This window comes from Rissa tridactyla, chromosome Z (genome assembly GCF_028500815.1).
Source record: "Rissa tridactyla isolate bRisTri1 chromosome Z, bRisTri1.patW.cur.20221130, whole genome shotgun sequence".
NCBI classification, from domain to species: domain Eukaryota; kingdom Metazoa; phylum Chordata; class Aves; order Charadriiformes; family Laridae; genus Rissa; species Rissa tridactyla.
The window spans coordinates 3,945,521-3,967,733 of record NC_071497.1 but is presented as its reverse complement, the minus strand read 5'-3'; the positions used below and the strand labels follow the sequence as shown (position 1 = coordinate 3,967,733).

The following is a 22,213-nucleotide window of genomic DNA, read 5'->3' as shown; positions in this document are numbered from 1 at the left end:
CAGGACTGGTACTCCAGTATTCATGCTTGTGTTAATAGCATATTCTTTTTGTGGAAAGAACTATTATTTTGAAACTATTATCTTTGAAAACAAGTGTTATGTGAAACATGAAGTTCGTGCCTGTTCGCAATCCCTCTTCTAGGGTGGAAACTATGAGTAGTCATACTATCTCCACAGATACTACTTTGATCAAAGGGTTCAAGAGCCACAGATCATAGTTCACAGATCCAGCTGTACAGCGTTCCCTTTAAGCTCTGACCCGCTTCGATTTCAATATAATACATTAAAAGTTATCCAACTCATTTTCGTACACCTAGCATACCAGTGAAGAATATTTGCCCCACTTCAGGCAATAGATGCCCCAAGAATAGATGGGGCTTGAGTCTTTTCTTTCAAAATTTAAGTTGATAAAGCACTTTGGAATACACCCAACAGTTAGGAAACGCTCACTTTATCAGATTTTTTTTATACTGTATATACTTAATCAAGACACTCAAAGAAAGCTTATACTAGTAGTTTAAGGAATAGTGATATTTTTCCATTTCTCTCTTTTTAAGTCCTATTCAGTCAGTCATCTTGGGCTTTGGTAACAAGTGGTACTTTGAAGAGGGCAATGGAAATCCTACTACAAGAGGCAAATATAACAAAAAAAAAAAAATTATAGGCAGCATCTCAGTTTTTATTTAAAAATATTCTGAGTACACAAGTACCTCCTCCTTTATGTAGGAAGAGTCCAGAATTTTTTTATTTTGTCGTATTTTCAGGTAGGGAAGAAAAGAGGGGAAAAACAAGGTGGTTCATGAAACCCCAAGTGAAACATTCAAGAACAGAGTGGTTGATGAACACAGTATGACGTCAAGAAGTCTGAAGCTGCAACTGGTCTATTCTGCTGCAATTTTGAGGTTCTTGCTAGCAGCCATTGAATCTCATTTGAACTTTTCTAGGAGATTTCACAAAAAAGTTAGTGTTTGAGGTTCATGGGCACATGACCACTAGCACACTCAGGACCCACATGACTGCTGTCTGAAGGATCTGTTGGTCCTGAACAGAGATTAATTGGAGGGGAAAATCCAATAGCATAAAATAAATGCTACTGAAGCAGTCACAGCAAGGTGCCACACATCTGCTCTTCTTTTGTTCTACAGACAGCTGACCAGAGAAGTGCAGTCCAGCCCTGTTAGTTTTCAGTAGGATACCATGGAAGGATGTGAAGTTTCAACAAGACTCTCAACTGGACCATGATGAGGCACAGTATCACCTAACAGAAAACCAATTACCCAACTGCCTATACTGAAAAGTACTAAAGAATGGGTTGAACACAGGTGTTGAACACAGGCACAAGATCTGAAGATTCCAGCTTAAGTATTAGCTACTGCCTCTACAGAAGTCACTTTTTTAAAAGAACTTCATAGTGGCAATTGATTATGGAATGATTGGGTTTTTAAAAAAAATATCTTACTCTATAAGAAAGATAAAATTATGAGAACGCAGTTTTAATTGACAACTGTAAACCTGATATCAAAATGTCAAGTGTACTATGCATTCTATAAATACTTTAAGATGTTTAAAAGTTATATCCCCAAAAGCCCATTTTAGGGCTGTAAAACATAAAGTGAGGCTCCTCATGTGTTAGTTCAAACTACGTATTTTCAACTCATTAATTAAAAAACATATGCCTATCAAAATAGAAAAAAGTGCAAAGCTTCAGAAACAATTTTATACCTTAATTTATATCCCAATCGTGCATTGAAATATTCAGAGATTACATGATCCACAGAACTATACCTGTACTGGAACACTGCCCATAAAGGCAAGTCACACATCAGTACGCATTTTCTCTGGGTTCCAGATGCATTTTGCATTCTGTGGTTTCCCCTTTATCTAATGCTATGTTACATGTCTATGAGTAACAGTTGCCTGGGGTTTTTCCGTTGTTAAGGCTGAAGATCTTGATTATCAACATTTATACTATTTGCTGGATTTATTCCATTTTGTCTTTGTTTCTGATTTGATGCTGCTGTGGCAAATAGGAAGATTCCGTTGTAGAATGGTGACTGACATCTGCTTTCACTAGAACTTCATAATACAGGAGATAAAAAACTGGAGTTACTATGCCAATAATCAACATAATCACTACAGCTGTCCACCATCCTATACCCCAATCTGCTCCATAGTAAGGATCCTTGCATTTTTTAGTTTTACCATCGGTTTCAAAACAGACCTGTTGGGCTGCTAAGGCAGAAACAACTTCATTAAGATTCTCTCGCTTTGTATCATTACACTTCACTATTTCTTCTATATCTCGATCCACTTCTTTTAAGAAGTTGCCAGCAGTCTCATTAGCAGAGAATTTATCAGATGGTGACATCTCCTGCACTTCTGGGGAGCACTGAGCAGGCCGAAGGACTGGTCTTCCTTTTGGAGAGACGTGTGTTTCTGTCAATACACTGAACTTTTTCACCGGAATTTTGATAGACCTCAGGGCAAAAAAATCTTGATCATTGATAAGATTGTTAACTCTCTTGATATCTGCCACCTAAAAATAAAAACAACAGTTTAAATATCAAAGCTCCATTGAACCGAAACTCTTAAATAAGAGTACTACACCCTTCAGAAATACAATTCTTCCCTAATGAAACAAAGGTAGGGCCTTTTTTGTTTTGTTTTTTTCCTTTTTAAACCCATACCCATTCAAACAGTATGAAGTGAGAAGAGGTCAAAGACCACATCTGAACACTGTTAAAGCAAGAATGTAATTACGAGGTAACAAACCTCCTCACTTAAGATAGGAAGACTGAAAGTCACTGCAGGCATGTATGTTCACTAAATGTATATTCATCTGCCAGCAGCAACTGTCTCTGTGAAATGAATGGGACTTGACCTCGGTGTTTCCAAATGAAGTAAATTACTGTGAGTTCCTAATTAAATTGAAAACTTCTGAGTAAGGAATATTAAAAATTATGAGCTTCCAATTCGTCTAGCCACAGCTGTAGTTTGGATACTCTTTCTGCTTCTGGGGGCTAAAGCAGGAACCAAGCGTAATTTAAAACTCATCTTCCCTCATCAAGTGAGTTCTCACCTTTCCCTATTCTTGCTCAAAACAAATCTCATTTTGCTCTCAGAAAGTTCAGATTTGGAGTCTAACAGGAAATACTCTACAGGGATTTAAGTACCCTTGGAGAATTCGCAGCTTCATTCTGAGACAGCAACTCCCTCAACATGGGAGGTAGAGCCACAACGAACCTCACCGTAACAAAGTACTCGAAAAGTGGTAGGTTTTTTGCAACACCAGGTAAAGCACACAGGAATTGTGCCTATTTTAGATGCACAAGTACCCAAGTTCATATCCTTCTTGTCGTCTTGTCCATCTGCCTCAGGAGGGGTTACAGACAGAAAACAAGATTGCCGAGAGACCCTTGTTGCTGGGACTCCTCCACTTAAAACACAAAAATGGCCAGAAAAAGTAACTTAGGGCAATCTGTGCCTACTGGCTGTACTAAACTTGTAACTTTAAAAAGTGTTTGGGTTCCTGGGACAGTGTATTTGTTACATGTACCACCCTAAATAGACCGGATGAGCATAAAACACTGCCAAATGGAGCGTTTACCTCAGTGATTCCACCCCAACACAAGTTATGCTTTCTGCCTAAAGCCCTGGAACGCTCTTCCACGTTCTCCATGAATTTCCAAGAACGAGAGCAACTGAGTTATGGTTTATTTCTTGTTTGAGGGCTGATCTAGTAACCCTGCTCAAAATACCTAATTGCAGTGGGTTCTGAACCCAAGAATTGCTGAAAAAGGCTAAGGTCTGTCATGATTATCGCACAGTTACATCAAGACTTTGGTACCTAAGCTGACGACAGCAGGCCCCTAATTTTATTTCTGCCTGTAAGTATTAGGTGACAGCAAGGCTCCTGTAAATAGGGATTTTAAATTTTGACTAAATCTGACCTCCTGAAAACAGCACAGCCAGCAGTCAGTCCGCCAACACAGCTGATTTCCCCTTAAGACTGGATATGCGCACAGGCTGACACCCACCGGGACGGAAGCCTTAATTAGTGCTGGCCAGCCAGAAGCAGTGGGTAGGACGAACACTCACTAATTAACTAATTAAAGAACTCCTAGGTAGGAGAGGGAGGGTGGTCCGAGAGCCTGGTGGGAGTGCTGGGGGCATGGCGGGGAGCTCCCAACGGTACAACCTGCTTCTGCTTACAATTATTTAGCCAAATTCGCAAATACAGGATTTTTTTTTTTCCCCCCTCCCTTAACGGGATGAGGGCCCACGCGTGACCGCGACTTTTACGATAAAGCGTACACTCTGGGCCAGGCAGCGACACGAGCGAAACGAGAGGCTGATTTCTAGCCGATGTTGTTTTTAGGCAAAGAGGCCGGCGGCGGCGGGGACTCACCGAGCAGCAGTACTGCAGCGCGATGGCGTTCAGCGTGTCCCCCTCCCGGATATCCCTCGCCAGCAGCACGATGTCATCCAGCCTGTCCCTCGACGCGCTCCGCCGCACCTTCTCTCTGCCCCGCGGCCGCAGCTCCGGCCCCTCGCCCTCCTCCTCCGGCCCCTCGCCCTCCATGGGGTACAGGTGACCGCCGGCGGGCGGCTGCGCTATGGCCGGCGGCTGCAGGCCGCAGCCGGCGCCTCTGCCGGCCATTCTCCGCGGGTGCCTCTGTGGAACGGACCGTCCTCCGCCGTCGGGATCGCCCCGCCGGATCCCTCCCGCTGCTGAGGGGAGGGGAAGGGAGGAGAGGGGTGCGCCCGGCCCCGCCGCCGCCCCCCCCGCAGCTGCCCTACCTGCCACCGCAATGGCGGCCGCCCCGCCACGTCCACAGGGCGGCGCCGCCCGCCCTTAAAGGGCCCGCGCGCCGCCGGGTCCCGCCGCTGAGGGGAGGCAGGCGGGAAGCGGCTGCGAGGGGCCTCGTTCAGGTCTTTTTTCACCCCCTTGAACCGCCCGTGTGGGACCGCGGAGGGGAGCGGGGCTGTGAGGGAACCCGCCGCCGTCAGCGGCAGGCCGAGGCGGCCGGGCGGCCCCCCGCGGCGGGCAGTCGCGGCCTGCTGCCGCCCGAGGGGTGGCACTGAGGCGCCGAGGTGGGCTGAGGGGAGGCCCGAGGGAGAGCGGGAGTGTTGGGAGCGGGCGGGCGTGCAGACTCCCGCCTTTGGGCTTTTGTTGTTAATCCTTCATCTTTACTGACCCGGTCTCTCAGGTAGGAAGCTGTCATGTGTTTAGGCCGGTAAGGTAATTCTTCTAAGAGCCATTTTTGCCTGTAGTTCGCGGCTCCTCCTCAAAGCCTGTGTGCCTTCCAGTCCTGCCTGACTCTTGCTGCACTGCTGCTCACTCAGAAGTTGCTGCCCAGCTCTATTTTAGAGTGATAGAATGGTTTGGGTTGGAAGGGACCTTAAAGATTGTCCCTCCCACCAGCCCAGGTTGCTCCAAGCCTGGCCTTGAACCCCTCCAGGGATGGGGCAGCCACAGCTTCTCTGGGCACCCGGGGCCAGGGGCTCACCGCCCTCACAGCAAACAATTTCTGCCTCACATCTCATCTCAATCTCCCCTCTTTCAGTGTAAAGCTGCTCCTTCTTGTGCTATCTTCCCCCCTCCCTGCTCCAGAGCCCCTCCCCAGTTTTCCTGGAGCTCCTTTAGGGCCTGGCAGGGGCTGGAAGGTCTCCCCGGAGCCTTCTCTTCTCCAGGCTGAACCCCCCCAGCTCTCTCAGCCTGTCCTCACAGCAGAGGGGCTCCAGCCCTCCCAGCATCTCCGGGGCCTCCTCTGGCCCCGCTCCAACAGCTCTATGTCATTTTTATCCCTTCAAGCCTTTCCCCTCCCCCCCAGGACCAGCTCTGCAGAGACACAGGTTTTCAGCCCATGCTGATGTATTTTTTCGCAAGAGAGAAACCATAAATTAAGCCCTGTAGATATTTTCAACTTTCCTTCCCTTGTACAGTCATTTTCACTATTAAAGAACTGTCCACAGCTGTTGCAGTTGCTGAGGCAATAGGCAGTAATAGGAAGACTAGGAAGTGAGCTGAATTTAATGTAGCGTGGGTTTCTTCTGGTGTGGCCTTAGAAGGACATTTTTGATTACAGCAAGAACAAGTACAGTATTTTTTACAAAAGCTGACAGCTCTAAGGTTAGGCTGAATATGCTGTAACAAATGATTGCATTGTTGCTGAAGACTAATGCGGTCACAAGTCATAGTTCCTCAAAAGATTAATGTTTAAAAAAAGAAAGTAATTTTAAATTAGTGGGTTTTTGCCTTTTGTTTTTGAGTCTTATTATATGATGTTCTCAGACTTTCCTGAACAACCAAAAAGTTAGAAATGTGTTTGGTATTAACAAAGGCAGAATTCTTTTATGACTTTAGTTTTGAAAACTTAAATTACTTGAGTTGGAACACATAAACATAAGAGCTAATGATTGGGTATCTCCATTAAGTGACATGCTTCACACCCACAGAAGCTAACGAAGATGGAAGCCATGTTTCCAACATTGTAAAATAAGCTATCGAGATGCAGTGTGTTCTTGTGTCTTAGCTTATTTTAAAGAGTAAACACATATATTTCAGTATCTACCTTTAAAAGTGCTCTGTTGTGGATGAGGGATGGATCAGGTAAAATTAAAGTATTCCTAAGGCTGTCTAGGTACTCCCTAGCTAAGAAAAGCAAACACATTTCAGCATAGATGTTCTGTCAAGAGCAGAGAAGTTCTGTGTTGTAAGTAAGAGAAGGTTTGCATGAAAGAATATAAATATTCTCAGGTGCAGAAGTCAGCAGTAAGCATAAAACACGAGCTGGCCCAATTAGGCAGGTCTGATTGCTGCCCTTTGCAGAGAAGCATGGAGCAGTACTAATGTGTAGGCAGGATTTCCTTCCAGCAAGAAGCTGGGTAAAGTTAGCAGAAGCTAATTTTCAGGCTTTCTTATTCTGCATTTGTTAAAAATATTGTTGTAGATGCCAAGCGCAATTGGAATTCCCTCAAACCAAAGCTTCTTACATGTCAGGAGACTATGTCTAAACCATTTCGGAGCCTAACCAGGGATATTTTCTTTTCTTCAGAGTATTTCATAGCATCTTCCCAATCAAAGCCTGCTCAGAAATAAGCCTTCTATTTTTATCATAGGTCAGATGCACAGCTTGTGCTAATTAACATAGCTGCACTGAAGGCCTTAGATACGGCCTTACATAGAAGCCGCTGTACAACAAAGAGGAGCCTTGGTTGTCAGATTACATGACAAATGTGTGAACATACTTGCTGGGGTCCCAGAATGATTGTATGTGTTTCTGGGAATGGCAAAATGCAAGTAGATTGAATCTTCCACCACTGTTTCCAGCGAGAGCAGTACTGACGGTGACAAAATTGAATTAATTTCCCATAAACCCTAAGTTTTCTCATGTGATCTCAAGTTGAGGAAAAGTAATTATAACTTAGTGAATTAGAATTCCATCTATTAAGAGGTGTCGTACCACATCTGGCAAAGAATATCTGCAGCACCAACCAGTTTTGTTTTGGTTTTTAAAGGAAGCTTTCACTAATAGAAGTGAAGCAACTGTAGTTGTCTGTAGCTGGGAAACTGATGACTCAGACTCTATTCATGCTGTTGAAAGACTGTTTTATGGGACCCGTCAGAGCTGTGGGTGGACCTGGAGAGGAGTTTGAAGGCAGACTTCATACACAGTGATGCCTGCAGCGGTGTCTGATGATTGTGCCATCATACACCACTAATGGCATATCCTTTTGGAGGTTTTCTTTAATCTTTGGGTGGTGAGGCTGCGGAAGAGGTCAGAGCAGGGAATTTTCACCGTTTCTTTTATCTAAGGAGGTGTACCATCAGGTCAAAAAAGAACTGCTGAAGCAGCACTCTGCCTTAGAGGGGGGAAGAAAGTATTGGAGTTTGCTTTGACCCTGCTACACCCCTGTGTGTAACTATTTGTAACTAGTGACATTTTCCCATCAATAACAAAAGGGTATATTCCAAACTTGATGAACAAGACTGTAGCTGCATAGCTCCCATGAATGCTAATAGGAATACAGCCTTTCTCCATCGCCATGTAAGTTACTTTGCATATCCTAATAGTGCATTCTCAATGAGCAACGGGGTCAGTGTTAATCACTCCATGGCATTCCAAGAGCCACTGCAGGGATCTCTACCACATTCCCCTTGGTCATGTTATATCTAGTGTGGCTTGGTCCGAGGTAGGAAGTTAAGCACACACATAGTAATACTAAAAAGATCTTAAGGAATTAATAGAAAGGAACTGTAAAGGAGATGTTGGAGGACAGACGTAACTTGATAGTCATTTTTAATTAAAAAAAAAAAAAACTATTTCTGTCTGGAAGTTACATACATGTCATGTGCCACCGCTGCTTTTGTTAGTCTCTAAATCATTCTATGCTTTGGGACCACAGGGCTAGATTTACATTTAGATATTTAGTGCCAAGTATCTAACTGCATGTTTTAATTGCTTGAATGACATAGTAATGACTCATTAAAAGATTCACATAGTAATGACTCATTAAAAGATTCACATAGAAATAAATATGCATCCTTTCTTGTCTCTGCTTCCCTGATTGGTACTTGGGAATGGTACTAAAATTGTAGGAAATAATAATGTCAAGGTAGATCTATAGCTCCAATGGAGTCAAACAAAGTGTGATGTTATTAAGCAGTGTCTGACTGCAAGATGTGTAAGGTGCAGTAAGAGGAGCTATCTAAGAACTATAAAAGTATGCAGGAAGCAAATAGTGCTAAATCTGCAGAGGCTTGCAGTGTAGTCTCTTCTCTAGTGGAAATATTTGCATGTGCACACTTAACTGAAAGTATTATAATCTGGGCCTTGAAAATTAGCAGAAACCCTTTTTAGTTAGCCAGGTTCCAACAGTTTCACTCTAAAATGGGTTAAAACTGACGACAAAACTTAATTGTTTAATTTAGTATTGTTGTGGTTTTAATGAGAATGAATTAAAATTTATTCTTGGATTGAGACTGTTATTTCCCAATTTCATGTTTCATGTATTTGCTGCTTCCCTTTGGTTACTCAACATCAATTGGTTACTTTTACTATGAATATATATTAAATTTAAATAAAATTAACTAAAAAGTATACTGTGTACCTTCCATAAGACAGCCAGCAGGGTGCATTGGTTGGCTGATATTTGGTTTTAAAAATCTATAAAGAATTGCATATTTGCTTCTGATTTACATTTTACTTTGCTTAGGTGAGGTGTCCTCTGAACAAGAAAATCTACCAGTGAAATAATTCAGTTACAGTAAAGACACGTCCGAGAGACATGGCGTATAGTCTGTTGAAAATTTATTTCAAATTATTTGCAGACAGATTTTGCTCTAAGATTCTGTATTCCTTCTCGTATACCTGTACTGATGACTAAGAATTTCTGTAGTGTGATAACTGAAGTTCTTTTTTTAAAACATTGTCATAGAATCCTTCCAATTTTAGCTGGATGAATCTGTAGTTAAGTCCAGGAATAGCTGTTGCTTTTTTATATGTTTTGCCTGAGTAAATTAAAAAACCCTTTCAGTGCTCATCTTGTTTTTTCTCTGAAGGAATTTTTGAATTGTTGTCAAGTCTTTCCTTTTTTTTTTTTTTTTTTTTTTTTTTAAAGGAATTAAACTTTCAGAGCTTGTTAACTGTTTTTCTCTGCTTTCTTTAGCTCTCAGGTTTTGGGAATTTTGTTTGCATCCTCTGTGGGTTTCAGCGTTATTTTTATAACGCGGATACCAGAGCTTTATGCAGTTTCAATATTCACTCCATTAGTGCTACACACAAAGGTAAATGATTCCCCCACCCTAACTTGTCACTAATCTACTGTTGATGTATCTGAAGATAACACAAACTCCATTTTTTTTCACAGTCACAGCATCACATTGGATACTTACGGTGAGGTGCTTTGCTGCTAGAGTTTCTTCAGATGAAAATGATCCAGAAGATCCTTTGTAAGGTATAACCTGTATTTTAGCTTTGAAGGTATTCAGCAGTGTTAATATGACTTTTTTAAACAGAAACAGCTTACCAGATGAGCTATATCACTGTAATATTGTCATTTCCTTTCTGCTAATACTGATACCACAAACATCCAGTTGTGATTTTTGGATTTAGAGGGAGAGAGTGCTGAGGAGCAGCAGATCTATTTGTAACCCTTGTTGAACTACATAACAGAGGTGTTTTAATTTGTTTATAATGAAATTTGTATTTTGTTCATAATCTCTTACTGGAGAGTGCTTTTTGAGATCTACCAGCTAGTTTTTAATCCATTTTACAGCACTGCACTGCTTGCTGATATTGCACTATGTATTTACCATATGGTAATGTGATTAAAAAGTCCTCCAACTCTTCAGTTCTGTTATACCAGCACAATTACTGTCATTCAAATTTATAATTTTTCAGAATTAAACCACAGTGCACTATTTGTATAAGATTACATATTTATTCCATTCATTTATTTTACCTCCCTATAAGTGAAATTCCACATCAGCCTTTGCATTATTTTGACTAGGTTTGCTGTCAGGCTGCATTTATAGTCTACGTTTCCTTTTGTATCTTTGGAATTGATTATTACGGACATTTAAAACATGGTTATTAAACTTGTCCTTGTTTTGCCAACCCAGTGGTTTTCCCTTATGTCTGTAATATGCTATAATTTACACAGTGTAATTTAAAATATCTGTTCTCTAGTTCGCTTTTCCATAACCTGTATACTGATTTATTTTTTATTTCTGATTGAATTTTTACCATAATATTGCACCAAGATGCATGCTTATTCAGATTTTTTCTTGATTATAGAATACTGGCTTTGTGTCATTCTAGTAAACTCTTCGTCTTAATTTTGGAAATGGAAAGCCTAAGGATTTTGATAGTTTTCCCCCACAGGAAGGAGTTCAGTGTTACATGGTATTTTTCAAGCACTGGGATTTCAGCTGTAGCAGAAGCTTTCTTTGGCCTCCTTGGTACTGATAATTAGCCCTTAACGGTGCCACTGCAATTTAGGTGTGGTTGCATCTGCACTGATACAGACCTTTCCTTGGTTACAAGCCCACTGACACACGTTTTTACTGTGGGTGTGTTCTGTATCGGTACATTGCTACCTGTGGCTACGACTGAGAAAAGCTTTTCACTGGCAAACAGTCCTTTGATGTCGTTCCACTGAGTGGGAAAGTGCCGGTATGCAGGCCCCGATACACCCCTGCAGTCCCGCTAACTGTGCAGCCTCTTCTTCCACGCTTCTGCTGTTCTTCCCACGTGAAAAGAGGCCTATGGGCAAGTGAGGGAGCTGACTGGAATATCCTAGCATTACTTTTATCCTTTGTTTTAAGCTCCTCGCGGCTGGAATAGTGGGGTATGCTGAACAGCTTTTACAAAAAGGAAAGGGAATAGTAGAAGGGAGTGGGAGCAGGAGCAGGGAGACTATCTCATGGTAAAGGACCTGATTCAGAGTCTTGAAAAGCTTTAATATCTGAGCAGGCATGGCATTCACAGCCTGCTATATTGATAAGTATTTGAACTATGTATTTAAGGTGCCTTCAGTTTTTACCTATAATGGCATGCAAGTGTAAATTAAACTGTTGAATTAATACTCCCTGCTCCTGATATTAGTAATGGTACTGTAATTGTAAACATCTTGCTATGCTTTCTTTCAAATTTTCAGTATAAAGTCGATCTAAAAAAATGGAAATTTATCATGTACTATAGCTATCTGTAATCTAGATTATTAGTATAGAGTTTAAGAAATTGTTCTTTTTCATGCAAAACGTGCTGGTTTCAGTTTTGCCTTTATCTTTGTCATTTTTAGATAACTATAGCATATTTTAATAGATATCAAAGTACTTGTAAATGAAATCATCCCATTCAACTTTATTAAGCATTTAAAGTATGATTACAAATGTCCATTTTATGACATAAATAAGACAGTGATCTAGTAGACATAGAAACTCTTTGATGGGAGCATTTTCATGAATTCTAAAACAGATTCCCGCCACCCCTGTTTTCTTACAACTTTTGTCTTTCTATTCGATTCAGTTTCTATACGGGACAGCAGAATGTGTCAGAAACCTTTAAGTTCTTTCAATGAGTATCACGCATGTTAATGCAAATACGTTATGAGTAATCCCTCCATAAGTAGAGACAGTAACACAGCCCACACGACATCAGTAAAGTGTTTACAAGGTATTAATATGCCTACTGTGACAAGATGTATTTAATGGGAAGCAGCAAGGAATTTGTTTTATTAGTTTTCCTCCACCCTCAAGTAATAAATCTTAAAAGCTTCAATATTGATTTAATGAAATGAATGGCTGAATCGTTCTGGAGAGGCTCTGACAAGAGGACAAATGCTTCCATGGTTACATTGTGCTATGCGGTATGGTTACTGAGCTTTGTTGGTTTCCTCCCTCTGCCATTGAAGTAAAATAACAAACCACAGGGAAGCACCACACATGGTGGGCATAAACTCGAAGCAACTTAAAGAGATCAAGTTAGCTGATCTTATACAGATTTTAAACAATATGAGTTTTATTGATTTATACTGTATACCCTAAACTTCCTCCTTCATCTGTCACTTTCTCATGGAATGTTTTTATTTCTTGTCTTGAACCATCTCTTGCTTTTGATTTGCAACACGGTAAATTAAAAGGCTATGTAAAAGTGTGTTTCATAGTAGTGTTACATAGGTTATATTTTTCCAGAAATATTTTTATATCAAGTGATGTTACTGCATCAACGTGGGCTTCTACAATACCTAGATAATGAATAACGAATCATGTATAGAACTTTCGTGTGTAGTTGGGTTGGGTTTTTTTAGAGTCCTTTGCAGTATAACATAATTAAGTGGTTTGATTTTCCATCTCCTTGCATCTCATATACTTAAATTGCATGTATCACAGGGAAGAGGGAGATAATAAACATGTAACTTATAGATGTCACATTTTAAAAAATAAAAAAAAGTAATGGCACACAGTTCTTTCATTAGCTTAAAAATATTGCAGATCAAGCATTACATTAAGAGAAGGAAATCCTGAAGGCCTTAGATTTTGTTCAGGACGATGTGTAAATGAAACTGAAAGCAGATGTATCGAGAGTAGTTGCATCTTTTTCCTTGCAGACCAGCTCTGAGAAGAGCACGTGTTATCCTCTCTATTAGCAGCTGTAAGGTTTTTTCCCTCTACACCCTTGACAGTCCCCAGGATCACTATCTCAGCATCAGAATGCTAAGATGTTCCAGTGCCCCTTTATAGACACAATTTTACAGCAAGGATGGATGCCAGGATTCCCCACAGCTAGGAAAATAAATTCATAAATGTGGAGGATAGTTACTTCTGAGACAGAGGTTCTGGCCCTGCGGCTTCCCATTGGAAGATTACATTTGCTGTGGTTACTTAATTTCACGTTTACTCAAGTAATATCTCTTTGATCTTGAGGGGGAACAGTAAGCAACAAATAAGGTAATATTTCCATCTTTCACTTAAAGGATTTCAGAAAAGAGAGGAGTCAACTCTTAAGTTGAAATACACAAGTTATTTGTGTTTCCAAGTAGTTTTTTTCCTCATTTCAAAGGAAGCAAACAAAATACCGATCTGTGAATTGGGAAAGCAAGTGAAGTTGTATGCAGCAGTTGGAACACTTTTGCTTTTATCTTTACTAGTCTGAAATACTTTTTGAGGACTTTGAAATTAAGAGCAATCTAGATGCAAGGAATTATGGAGAGTTTTTAATATTCTTACTATGTTTTACCTTCAGGAAAATACACTTTTGGTGAGCGTGGTTTTTGAATTTACAGTCTAGTGCTTGACATGCTCTGAAGTTGTGTGTTTAGGTGGATGTTTTATAAGAAAGCTTCTGATTTGCTGCGTACTATCTACATTGTCAGTGACATGCTGCAAATGAAGAGCTGGACACACTTGATTGGAGGAAACAAGACTGCAACTTTATTTAGCAACAATAACTGCGCAAGAGGAGCAGGCAGACGATTCTTGCCAAGTTCTCTTCTTTCTGTTCCTCCGTGTGACCTACAAGCCAGTGAGCATCCACTGTGGTTTGAAAGGAGCCACTGAACGTTGTAAGACCAAACCATCTCTTCAGAGATTGCATTCTTTTTGTGTCATTATAATGGCACAAAATGACAGAAATTGTGTAAAAATTGCATGCTGGAGCTTGATCAACCAAATCAGATGTGCAGTAAGTTGAAACAAAGAAGTTATTTTCTCATTAATTTGTTCAGTTTTTTACACTTGAACATATTTGTTTTCTAAAAGTCATCTAATTTTTTGTGAAAGTCTTGTCAAATATGTAGCTAAGTTCAGTAACAAAAATGTTATGAGTATATGAATAGCATTTCTGCTGTAACGTGTGTTAAAATAAAGCAACCTCCCGTGAGTAGATGTCAGGGAACATGTACTTTGTTCCTCATAATAGGAGTACTTCGTTTTTTTCAGTTAACAGCTCTTTTTAAATATTAACATCAGTATGCTTTATCAATATACAAGTAAGGAGCTGTACTATAAAAAAGTTAACCTTTGGCAAGCTGATCACCGGAAGCATAAACAAATAAATGTTTGTCCATCCAAAAAAGAGCACAATGGAAGGTCTTGTTTTTTGGTTTCTTAAATCCTGGACATCTATGAAAAACAGAGGATCGAAACCTGAATTTATCTACATCCATCTGCACATCAGCCAGTTCAGCATAAACCGCCGGGTCAGAAGCATAATACTCAAATTTTGTCAGTCTTCTCAGATACTTAGTACTGTTTGTATTAGTCTACTTTGTGCTCTTTCTTGTATGTGTTTGTTTACTCATCAGGAAACTCTGCAGTAAAATCAAGATTTTTAGTATTAAAGCATTCCCAGTCCATCGAGAAGGATGTGGAACATTTCAGGAACGAGAGAGGTGCAAGTGCCTGGTACTACTGAAGAGGCATCAGGTGATAGCTGGCAGTGGTTGCACATTTCTTTGTGGGGTGGCTGGATAGGAGTCTCCAGAGAGTGCAGCTAGATGGCACCAGGAAAGTGATCAGAAACCTCATTTCGCATTTTGAAGAACAGACAACACAAGCTGCATCATCAGCTGTTGTCGATAGTGATCAGAAGCCAGGTAATAGACTAGTCAGGGTCTAAGATGAAGACACCTTTTTTCTTTGAGTCTTGGTCAGTTCTGCCCTCTTTCAAAGCACGACTTTTAGCATAGTTCCCTGAAGACCAAAGTCATGTTCTGTAGTTCTGGGTGCTTTTCTTTCAACACTGCCAATTAGATCTGCTCCCCATTGTAATCACATTGAGAAGAAGTAATAACAACACGGGGAACGCGTCCTAGACATCAGCCAAGCAGACAGCCCCACAAGGAGGGATATAAGTGCTTGTGGTGGTCTATGATGTTCCAAAAAATGGTCTGTCTTTCAGAAATTCTTACCACCACGGATCATTGCTCAAAGACGATCTACTTTAAAAAAAAAAAAAATAAGAAATCCACCAAAACCAAGTTAATTTCTTGCAAGAAAATCATCTGTATCTTGCTGATTACTCTGTGAAGAGAGGAGCAAGATCAGCCTTGGTATTCTGCCTGTACACTAGAACTGATCAGAACAGTGTCTGATGGATGTTGTGTATTTTTGAAGTGTTGGATCATACTGGAATTGTCTCATTAACAAACAGGAAAGAAGTAAAGTTAACTTGTGTCTGGTGTATTTTAATTAAGGATTGATCTATGAAAAAGAGCTATGCATATGCTTAATGTTCCTCATTCTGAGTAGTTCAATCTGCTTCAGCTGAAGTACCAAAAAAAGGGATAGATAGAGCAATGTGGAAAATTGTGCAAGACTGAAATTTCAAAATTCTCTTTCCTTGCTGCTTGCATCCAAATAAGTGCTTAGCCCAGACTTTTGGGGCTTGGATGCCACAGGTGAAAACAAATCTCAATTTTAGTGGCATTTATGGATGTTCAGAAAAAAAATATTATCGACATTTTTTTCACTTTCTAATATTAGTAGATTAAGATTGCAATACCTGTGATTCAAAACCAAATGGCCTTCGTACAACACAAAAACGTTCCTTAGTAGAAACAAAAATGTAAAGAAGAAGAGAAAATACTCCCTTCTGAAGCCTTTTGTTTGGATTTTTTTTTTCTTGCTCCTTTAAGTCCTGCTTTCCTTCTCCGGGATTTGTTTCTTCTTCTGACTCCCTCTTCTCTGGTCTTTCCTTTCAGATGATGCCAACGAAGGGAAAAGGCAAAACAAACAAACAAACTGGAGTCCATTGACTCTATTGCTGCCGATTTCAATATTGGTTTACTCGCAGCAGAGCCATTTTCAACTTGCAGCGTTTTAATGAATTCAAAACAAAGGGAATCCAAACAAATAAAGAATTGAGGGGTGCACTTAGTACACCTTATTTACTGCTTTTATTGAAAAGAGACGTTAAGGCTGACCTGAAGGCATAGTTCTGTGCAATGCCAGATCTTTTGTAGGTCCAATACCACGCCTGATTGTTTATCCCTGACATTTGTAAGGGCTGAGAGCGCTGTGTGGGCAGCATGCTGAGCTGTTAAAAGTGTGTGCGGAGCACCCCATGTCAATCACCAACAACCTTCCAGCTGTTTGAGGACCACACTGACCAAATCCCACGGGAGCTCTGCCTCATCTTCCCCTCTAATAAAGGAGAAGGACAGATCTCTGGAGTGCTGTGATGAGAATGAAAAAAAGTAACTGGGAAATCCTCCAGAATCGAGAGAAAATGTGGATCACTGCATGTTGAGTGGGAGAGAGCAACAAACGCTACAGTCATTTTGGATGTGGATGCAATTTTGTTGAAAGGCTCCATGACAGTCGCCGTGTGAATTAGCGAGCCCAAGTCTGAGTTCTGACTCTTGCTTTGTTTTCCAGCTCAGTAATTAGCAACACTTAACGTGCTCAGGTCTGTTGTAGTTGAGAACTGATGACTATTAAGGCAGCCCCTCTGATACTGAGCAGCTTGATAGCTATTGGTGGGAGCCCCAACTTCCCATGGAAACTGGACAACAAAAGGAAAACATGAAGTAATTTATGTAAGCTGAAACAACATTACAGAATAAAAGATAAAGAGAACCTTATACCTCAAGTATCCTTTCCACCTGTTGATCCAGAGAGGAAAAAGAATATGGGATCTAGATTGTGAGGCTGAGATAGGAAAATAATGGCGGTATGGTATTGAAAAACATAGTTCTCTCTCATGCTTATACATTAAGTTCTGTCTAATGCAAAATTTGGCAGCTAATAGTATGGGCCTTTGACGGACTGATCCTTGCTCTCTTTTCAGTACAGAAAAACTGGAGTTGGTACATGGGAATAATGCATAATAAAGTATTGATCAAAAAATATATTAATAAAGAAACCCAGGTGGACTACTGCAAGAAGTGGTCAGACATATAACACAGATGATCATACACATCTACTTGAATTTCTTTTTTGTTGTACAGCATGCCTTCTTAGAAGAAAAAAGTACACTTGTGGTTTTTTTTAAAATTAGATATTTTATTATAATGTTTGGTAGTCATTCCAGTGGATTGTTTCCTTTGCTCTGGAGGTTTATTCTGGTGTTAGAACTGGAGTTTATTCTGATAACTAATGTCTGCTTTTGTGTCTGCATGTTAGATCATCTATGCCTTTATCTGTTACACTGCAGATTTTTACTTATCAACGTTCATTTTCTCTGTAGCTGTATACAGAGTAAATCCAGAGGTTCATCTCACCTAACACTAACCTAATGTCATTATCTGAAAGTTAGGTGGTAGTCTAAGATAGTTGTTTGGAGTCCCCATTTAGGCAGAGGAGAGAGAGAAGCACCTCTTAGAGGTGGTCCGTCTGGTCCGGCTATGTGACTAGGTTAGACTGGATGGCTGATGTTGGCTGGAATGCTTTCTACTTTGAAGTGTCGCATTTACTTCTATAAGCAAAATACTTCTGGTGGTCTTTTAGTCTTTTACTAAGTAATTTTTCAAACCTTTTATCATTATGAAGAATCTTCTTCATCTTTTTGTTTCCATTATTCCTGGTTTGTGAACACCATAACACAGTATTGAGGTAGTGACAAGGCTAATGCCATCAGAAGGCACAGAGTCTTATAGATCCTCTAATTTTTTTGTCCCTAATATTTCTGTGCTGTATTCTTTCCTTCTATATGCAAAGATTATGTTAGCCTTAGCAGAATAAGTGCTTCCTCTCACTGTGATTTCTATCACCGTGATTGCTGTTTCCATATGCTCCAAATAAAAGCAAAGCAAAGGAAGCTCATTTGAAATGCATGACTTTTCAGTAAACTACATCAAAGGTTGTAAAAATCATTCTGTTTTCATTCCGGGCAGAATCCTATTTTGTGCTTAACATTTTCCTCCTGCCTTTCTGTAAATGCTCTGTTTGTGAAATAAAGCCAAGGGTATTAATATCTAAAATTAGGCTAGAGTTACATTTGGATTTGCTTCTAAATACACATATGCTAATATGTATTACAACAGGCATTTACAAGAGATTCTGTGTATTCAATGCTAACAAGGAATATGGGATTTTAAAAAATGCATCTGTCAAGTTTCACATTAGATGCCTGTTGGTTGTAGCATTGCTTTTGCACCGAGTTGTGTCAGAGGCATGATTTTTCAAGCTGCTTCGGAGTACTGTTTTGATAGAAGAGTCTGAGGATTTGGGACCAAAAAAATGACAGGATCCAGTGAGCTCACAGTACCTGATATGTGGTTGTGCACTGTTGTAGACTGGGAATGTACTGGGTGTTGGATTTCCTTGGAGTTGGAATCGATGCTTTTTTAAAATTTGATAGAATGGTTTCAGCTTGTACGAGAGATGCAGGGACTGTGGGAGTGCTAGTGCATCTAACTGGATTCACCTACATGAAATGCTGCTGCTGCATTCGTCTGCAATAGCATTTCCACTTTTTAAGATGGGTCGCTACCTCACAGGTTCTGGAAAAACAGAAAAGACTGTGTAAATGAGACTAACTCAGATTCCATCAAAATTCAGTACTTTCTATGTTTTGTGGCTTAGATGCTTCAACATTTATTGGATAAGTAGCATTTTTGATACTTGTTTACCATTAAATGGGAGAATTGGGGAGTTTGTGGGCCAACACTGGCAAGGTCCGAGCACTGCCGTTTTGTCTTTGTATGTCTGCTGTGGTGCAGGATTTGCTTGGAATGGGGTGACCGTAAAATGTGAATTAGATGTTAGTTAGAGAAATTACTGAGTCCAGAACGCTTGGTCTAGGATTGGGAGTTGTTTATCCCTGTCGAGCACAGAGTAGCTGTGAATTACGATGAGCTGCATGTCCTGGTGCAGCTGAGGACTTGAATCCAAAATCTGTCATAATCCAGTGGTAAAACCTGCCAGTTTTTGCTGTCTGCAGTAATAAAAGAGCCTGGTCCTCGCTAGGTGGAAGAACTGCTGAGGCAGTGGCTGGAGGGGCTGGCTCTATCTCAACTACAGCAGCGCAAGGGCAATTGCTGGGGTTTGAGAAAATTGTGTCCTCTTCCATCCCACCCCCTTTTATCCCTGCAGCAGGAGTTGGAGGAGGGAGGAGAGTGCTGGACGCTACGCGGCGCGGAGGAAGGAGGAGGAGGAGAGGGGAATGCATAATGCGTGAGTGACAGAGAGCGTGCAGGCGGCTGGCTGAGTCCAGAAGAGGCGGATGTCCATCTCCCCGGGTCTAGGTAGGTTTGTTGTCTCTCTGTTTGAGGTGGTAGCTGCTCTGGAAGCATCCTGTATCAGGGGCAGAGATGTTCACCGTCCAGCCGGACGGAGGGTTCTGCCGGCAGCACCTGTTGCAGCAGGGACAGGGTTTAACCAGCGGCAGACAGTGAGTGTGTCCACTGGAGAGTAAGACGCTGCTAAGGTTTCTGTTGTTCCAGCAGCTCCTCTTTCTGCTCTGCAGAGCAGGGCAGGTGGAGACAAGGGTCTTTCCAGTGGAAAATCCTGTTCTCAGGGCAAAACAGCCTGACGCATCCTCGCTGGCAATTTTTAACACTCAAAAAAATGCGCAAAACATTAATTTGACTTTTTAAAAGAGGCAAAAATAAAAGAAGCCGAGGAGCTGCGCATGCATTGTCTGTTGCAAAGAAGAGTGAGTTAAAAGCGAGAATGAATTTCTCAAATCGTCATCTGATAAAGTTTTAAACGTGTTAATAATTAAAAAATGACGTGTAAGTGGTTACAACTGGAAATATTGCTTGTGCTTCTTGCTTTTGATATGCTGATTCTGTGTAAGACATTGCATAATTCACTCTGGCTAGCCCAGATAAAGTTAAGATCAAATGTATACGGAACTGCTTGCCAAACATCAGTCATTGTTTTTTAATGAGTCTATAATTGCTTTATAGTGCAGATGTGAAATAACAGGTGATTTTCAAAAATCTTAGTCATTATATAGAAGCCAAAGGTGGTTTTTTTTTTCTGATAATACTTTGCACACATCTTCTAGAATGAGTCTTTCAGTTAAATACTAAACATTTTGAGAATCTGCCATGAAGGCAGTTTAATAAATGAAGGTAGAATGTGATATATTCAGTCTATCTTAAGCCTAAAACAAGCTTTCTCCTACTAAATGTGTTCAGTGTTTCCATGTGGAAAGGAGAACCAGATTCTTGAGGAAATAAAATAGTTGGTGGCATGTTAGTCTTAAAATTGAAATGACCAAATATTTGATAATGTAAAAGCTAACATATTGCAAGGGCGCACAGTTCTTTATTTCTAATTTGCTGTTATTACTAATATTTGTGTTGTTATTGATTTCTAACATGTAGTTTTGTGCTTTACTAGCTTTCTAATACATTTTTGTGTTCTAATAGCTTTACGTGAAGAAATCAATGGTATTTACTAAATTTGCATCTGAGTGAACTAATTAACATCGATAATGGGAGCACATGCTTATTAGCTTGTAATTGTGGTCTGTGTCTTGGTCACATGGAAATCAATGGGAAAAATGATATTTGCTTCTGTGAGAACTAATGCTGGGCAGTTTATTTGTACTGTCAGCACTTTTAAGGCTGAAAAATAACACTGGATGAGTTTTAAAGAGTTGATACTGGTGAATGAGATTGATCCTTATGCATTCAAACCTACAGTGCAATACTTCCCTTGGAAATTGTTGTGAGCTTTATTCAAATGAAATTTTCATAATCACATCTACAACATAACCTGTTATTAAAACCTCTAATATACACGGAATTTTATTATTTAAATTTATTGTCTTCCAGGGCTTTTGTATTTGTTTTTGGAATTCAGTTAAAAACAAATAAGAGCACTTAAGTCTGCAAATGCTTAACACACATATTTTACTTAACATGTGAATATGATGACTGAAACTGAACTATTGGAAAAGCTATGAAAGCATGTACCTTTAATGTATAGCACTAAAGAAGAATACCACTACAGAGGTCTGTAAGGATCTCGGTCATTGGGTACAAACAATTTATGGCAATTTGGAAAAAAATACCAGTGACTCACAAATCACCTTTGATTCTGGTACACAACTACCATCGTTGTTCAGAATTACAACACGGTAATGATGAGGTGATTTTTAATTATTGTATTTTTTGAAGTACGTAGCAATGGTCTCTAAGCTTAACAAAACTTTAATTTTAGATTGTTTCATTGAAAACTTGATGGAAAAGTATTTCCTTGCACACTTCGAAGAAACGGAGAATTAAAATTTGTCTCAGCTACATCTGAAGATTTTTAGCCTAAGGTGATTTTTGGAAGCATCAAAACAGTAAACTCTATGTCTGACTCACAATTATTTGAGATGGGTATCTGGTGCAATTTATCTTCATTTTATTGTTGGATAATGCTGCTCTCTGATTTTTGTCTTTCTTGGCCAGCGTTTTCCAGGGTGTTCTTGGTATTGGGTCAATTTAGTTGTTCACCAAGAAATACAAATATGTAGGTAGATGAGAGAAAATGCAAAGAATATGCTGAAATTCTTTGCTCGGGGAGTATTAGGCCTTGACCTCCTAAAGGTATAATTACATACATAACTATTTTTACATGTGTAATCCTATTGATTGGTTTTACTCATTTGTAGAAATTATGCTGGTGTTTCAGCTCTACGAGACTGGCTGATTTAGGTATAGTTACTGTTGTATATAGCAGTGAATATAACACTTTTCATCTCTAGAAATAAGCGTACATAGTGTCTGGGTACTTCTGTCAATGTGTATTAAGACTCAGATG

The 22,213-nt window shown here is 40.1% G+C and overlaps 2 protein-coding genes across 17 annotated transcripts in view; one reads left to right on the top strand and one right to left on the bottom strand.

Annotated features, from left to right (window-relative positions):
• Nucleotides 1–658: 658 nt before the first annotated feature.
• On the bottom strand, nucleotides 659–4,814 carry LYSMD3 (LysM domain containing 3). The gene is made up of 2 exons (XM_054186152.1): nucleotides 4,409–4,814; nucleotides 659–2,536 (listed from the first exon to the last, which is right to left on the bottom strand). The coding sequence occupies exons 1-2, from the start codon at nucleotides 4,658–4,660 to the stop codon at nucleotides 1,982–1,984; spliced, it is 807 nt and encodes a 268-aa protein (XP_054042127.1). The 5' UTR covers nucleotides 4,661–4,814; the 3' UTR covers nucleotides 659–1,981.
• ADGRV1 (adhesion G protein-coupled receptor V1) overlaps nucleotides 4,088–22,213 on the top strand; it is a 304,201-nt gene continuing 286,075 nt past the window's right edge. For 5 of the 16 annotated variants that reach the window (XM_054186147.1, XM_054186141.1, XM_054186146.1 and 2 more), the window contains exons 1-5: nucleotides 4,991–5,210; nucleotides 9,673–9,790; nucleotides 9,874–9,960; nucleotides 13,882–15,102; nucleotides 16,210–19,695. In XM_054186147.1, the coding sequence (XP_054042122.1) occupies nucleotides 19,674–19,695 (22 nt within the window). In that variant the 5' untranslated portion in view covers nucleotides 4,991–5,210; nucleotides 9,673–9,790; nucleotides 9,874–9,960; nucleotides 13,882–15,102; nucleotides 16,210–19,673. Of the gene's footprint in view, nucleotides 4,192–4,874; nucleotides 4,933–4,956; nucleotides 5,211–9,672; nucleotides 9,791–9,873; nucleotides 9,961–13,881; nucleotides 15,103–16,209; nucleotides 21,554–22,213 lie in introns of those variants that run through there. The other 11 variants (XM_054186134.1, XM_054186139.1, XM_054186137.1 and 8 more) reach the window with 11 other exon arrangements.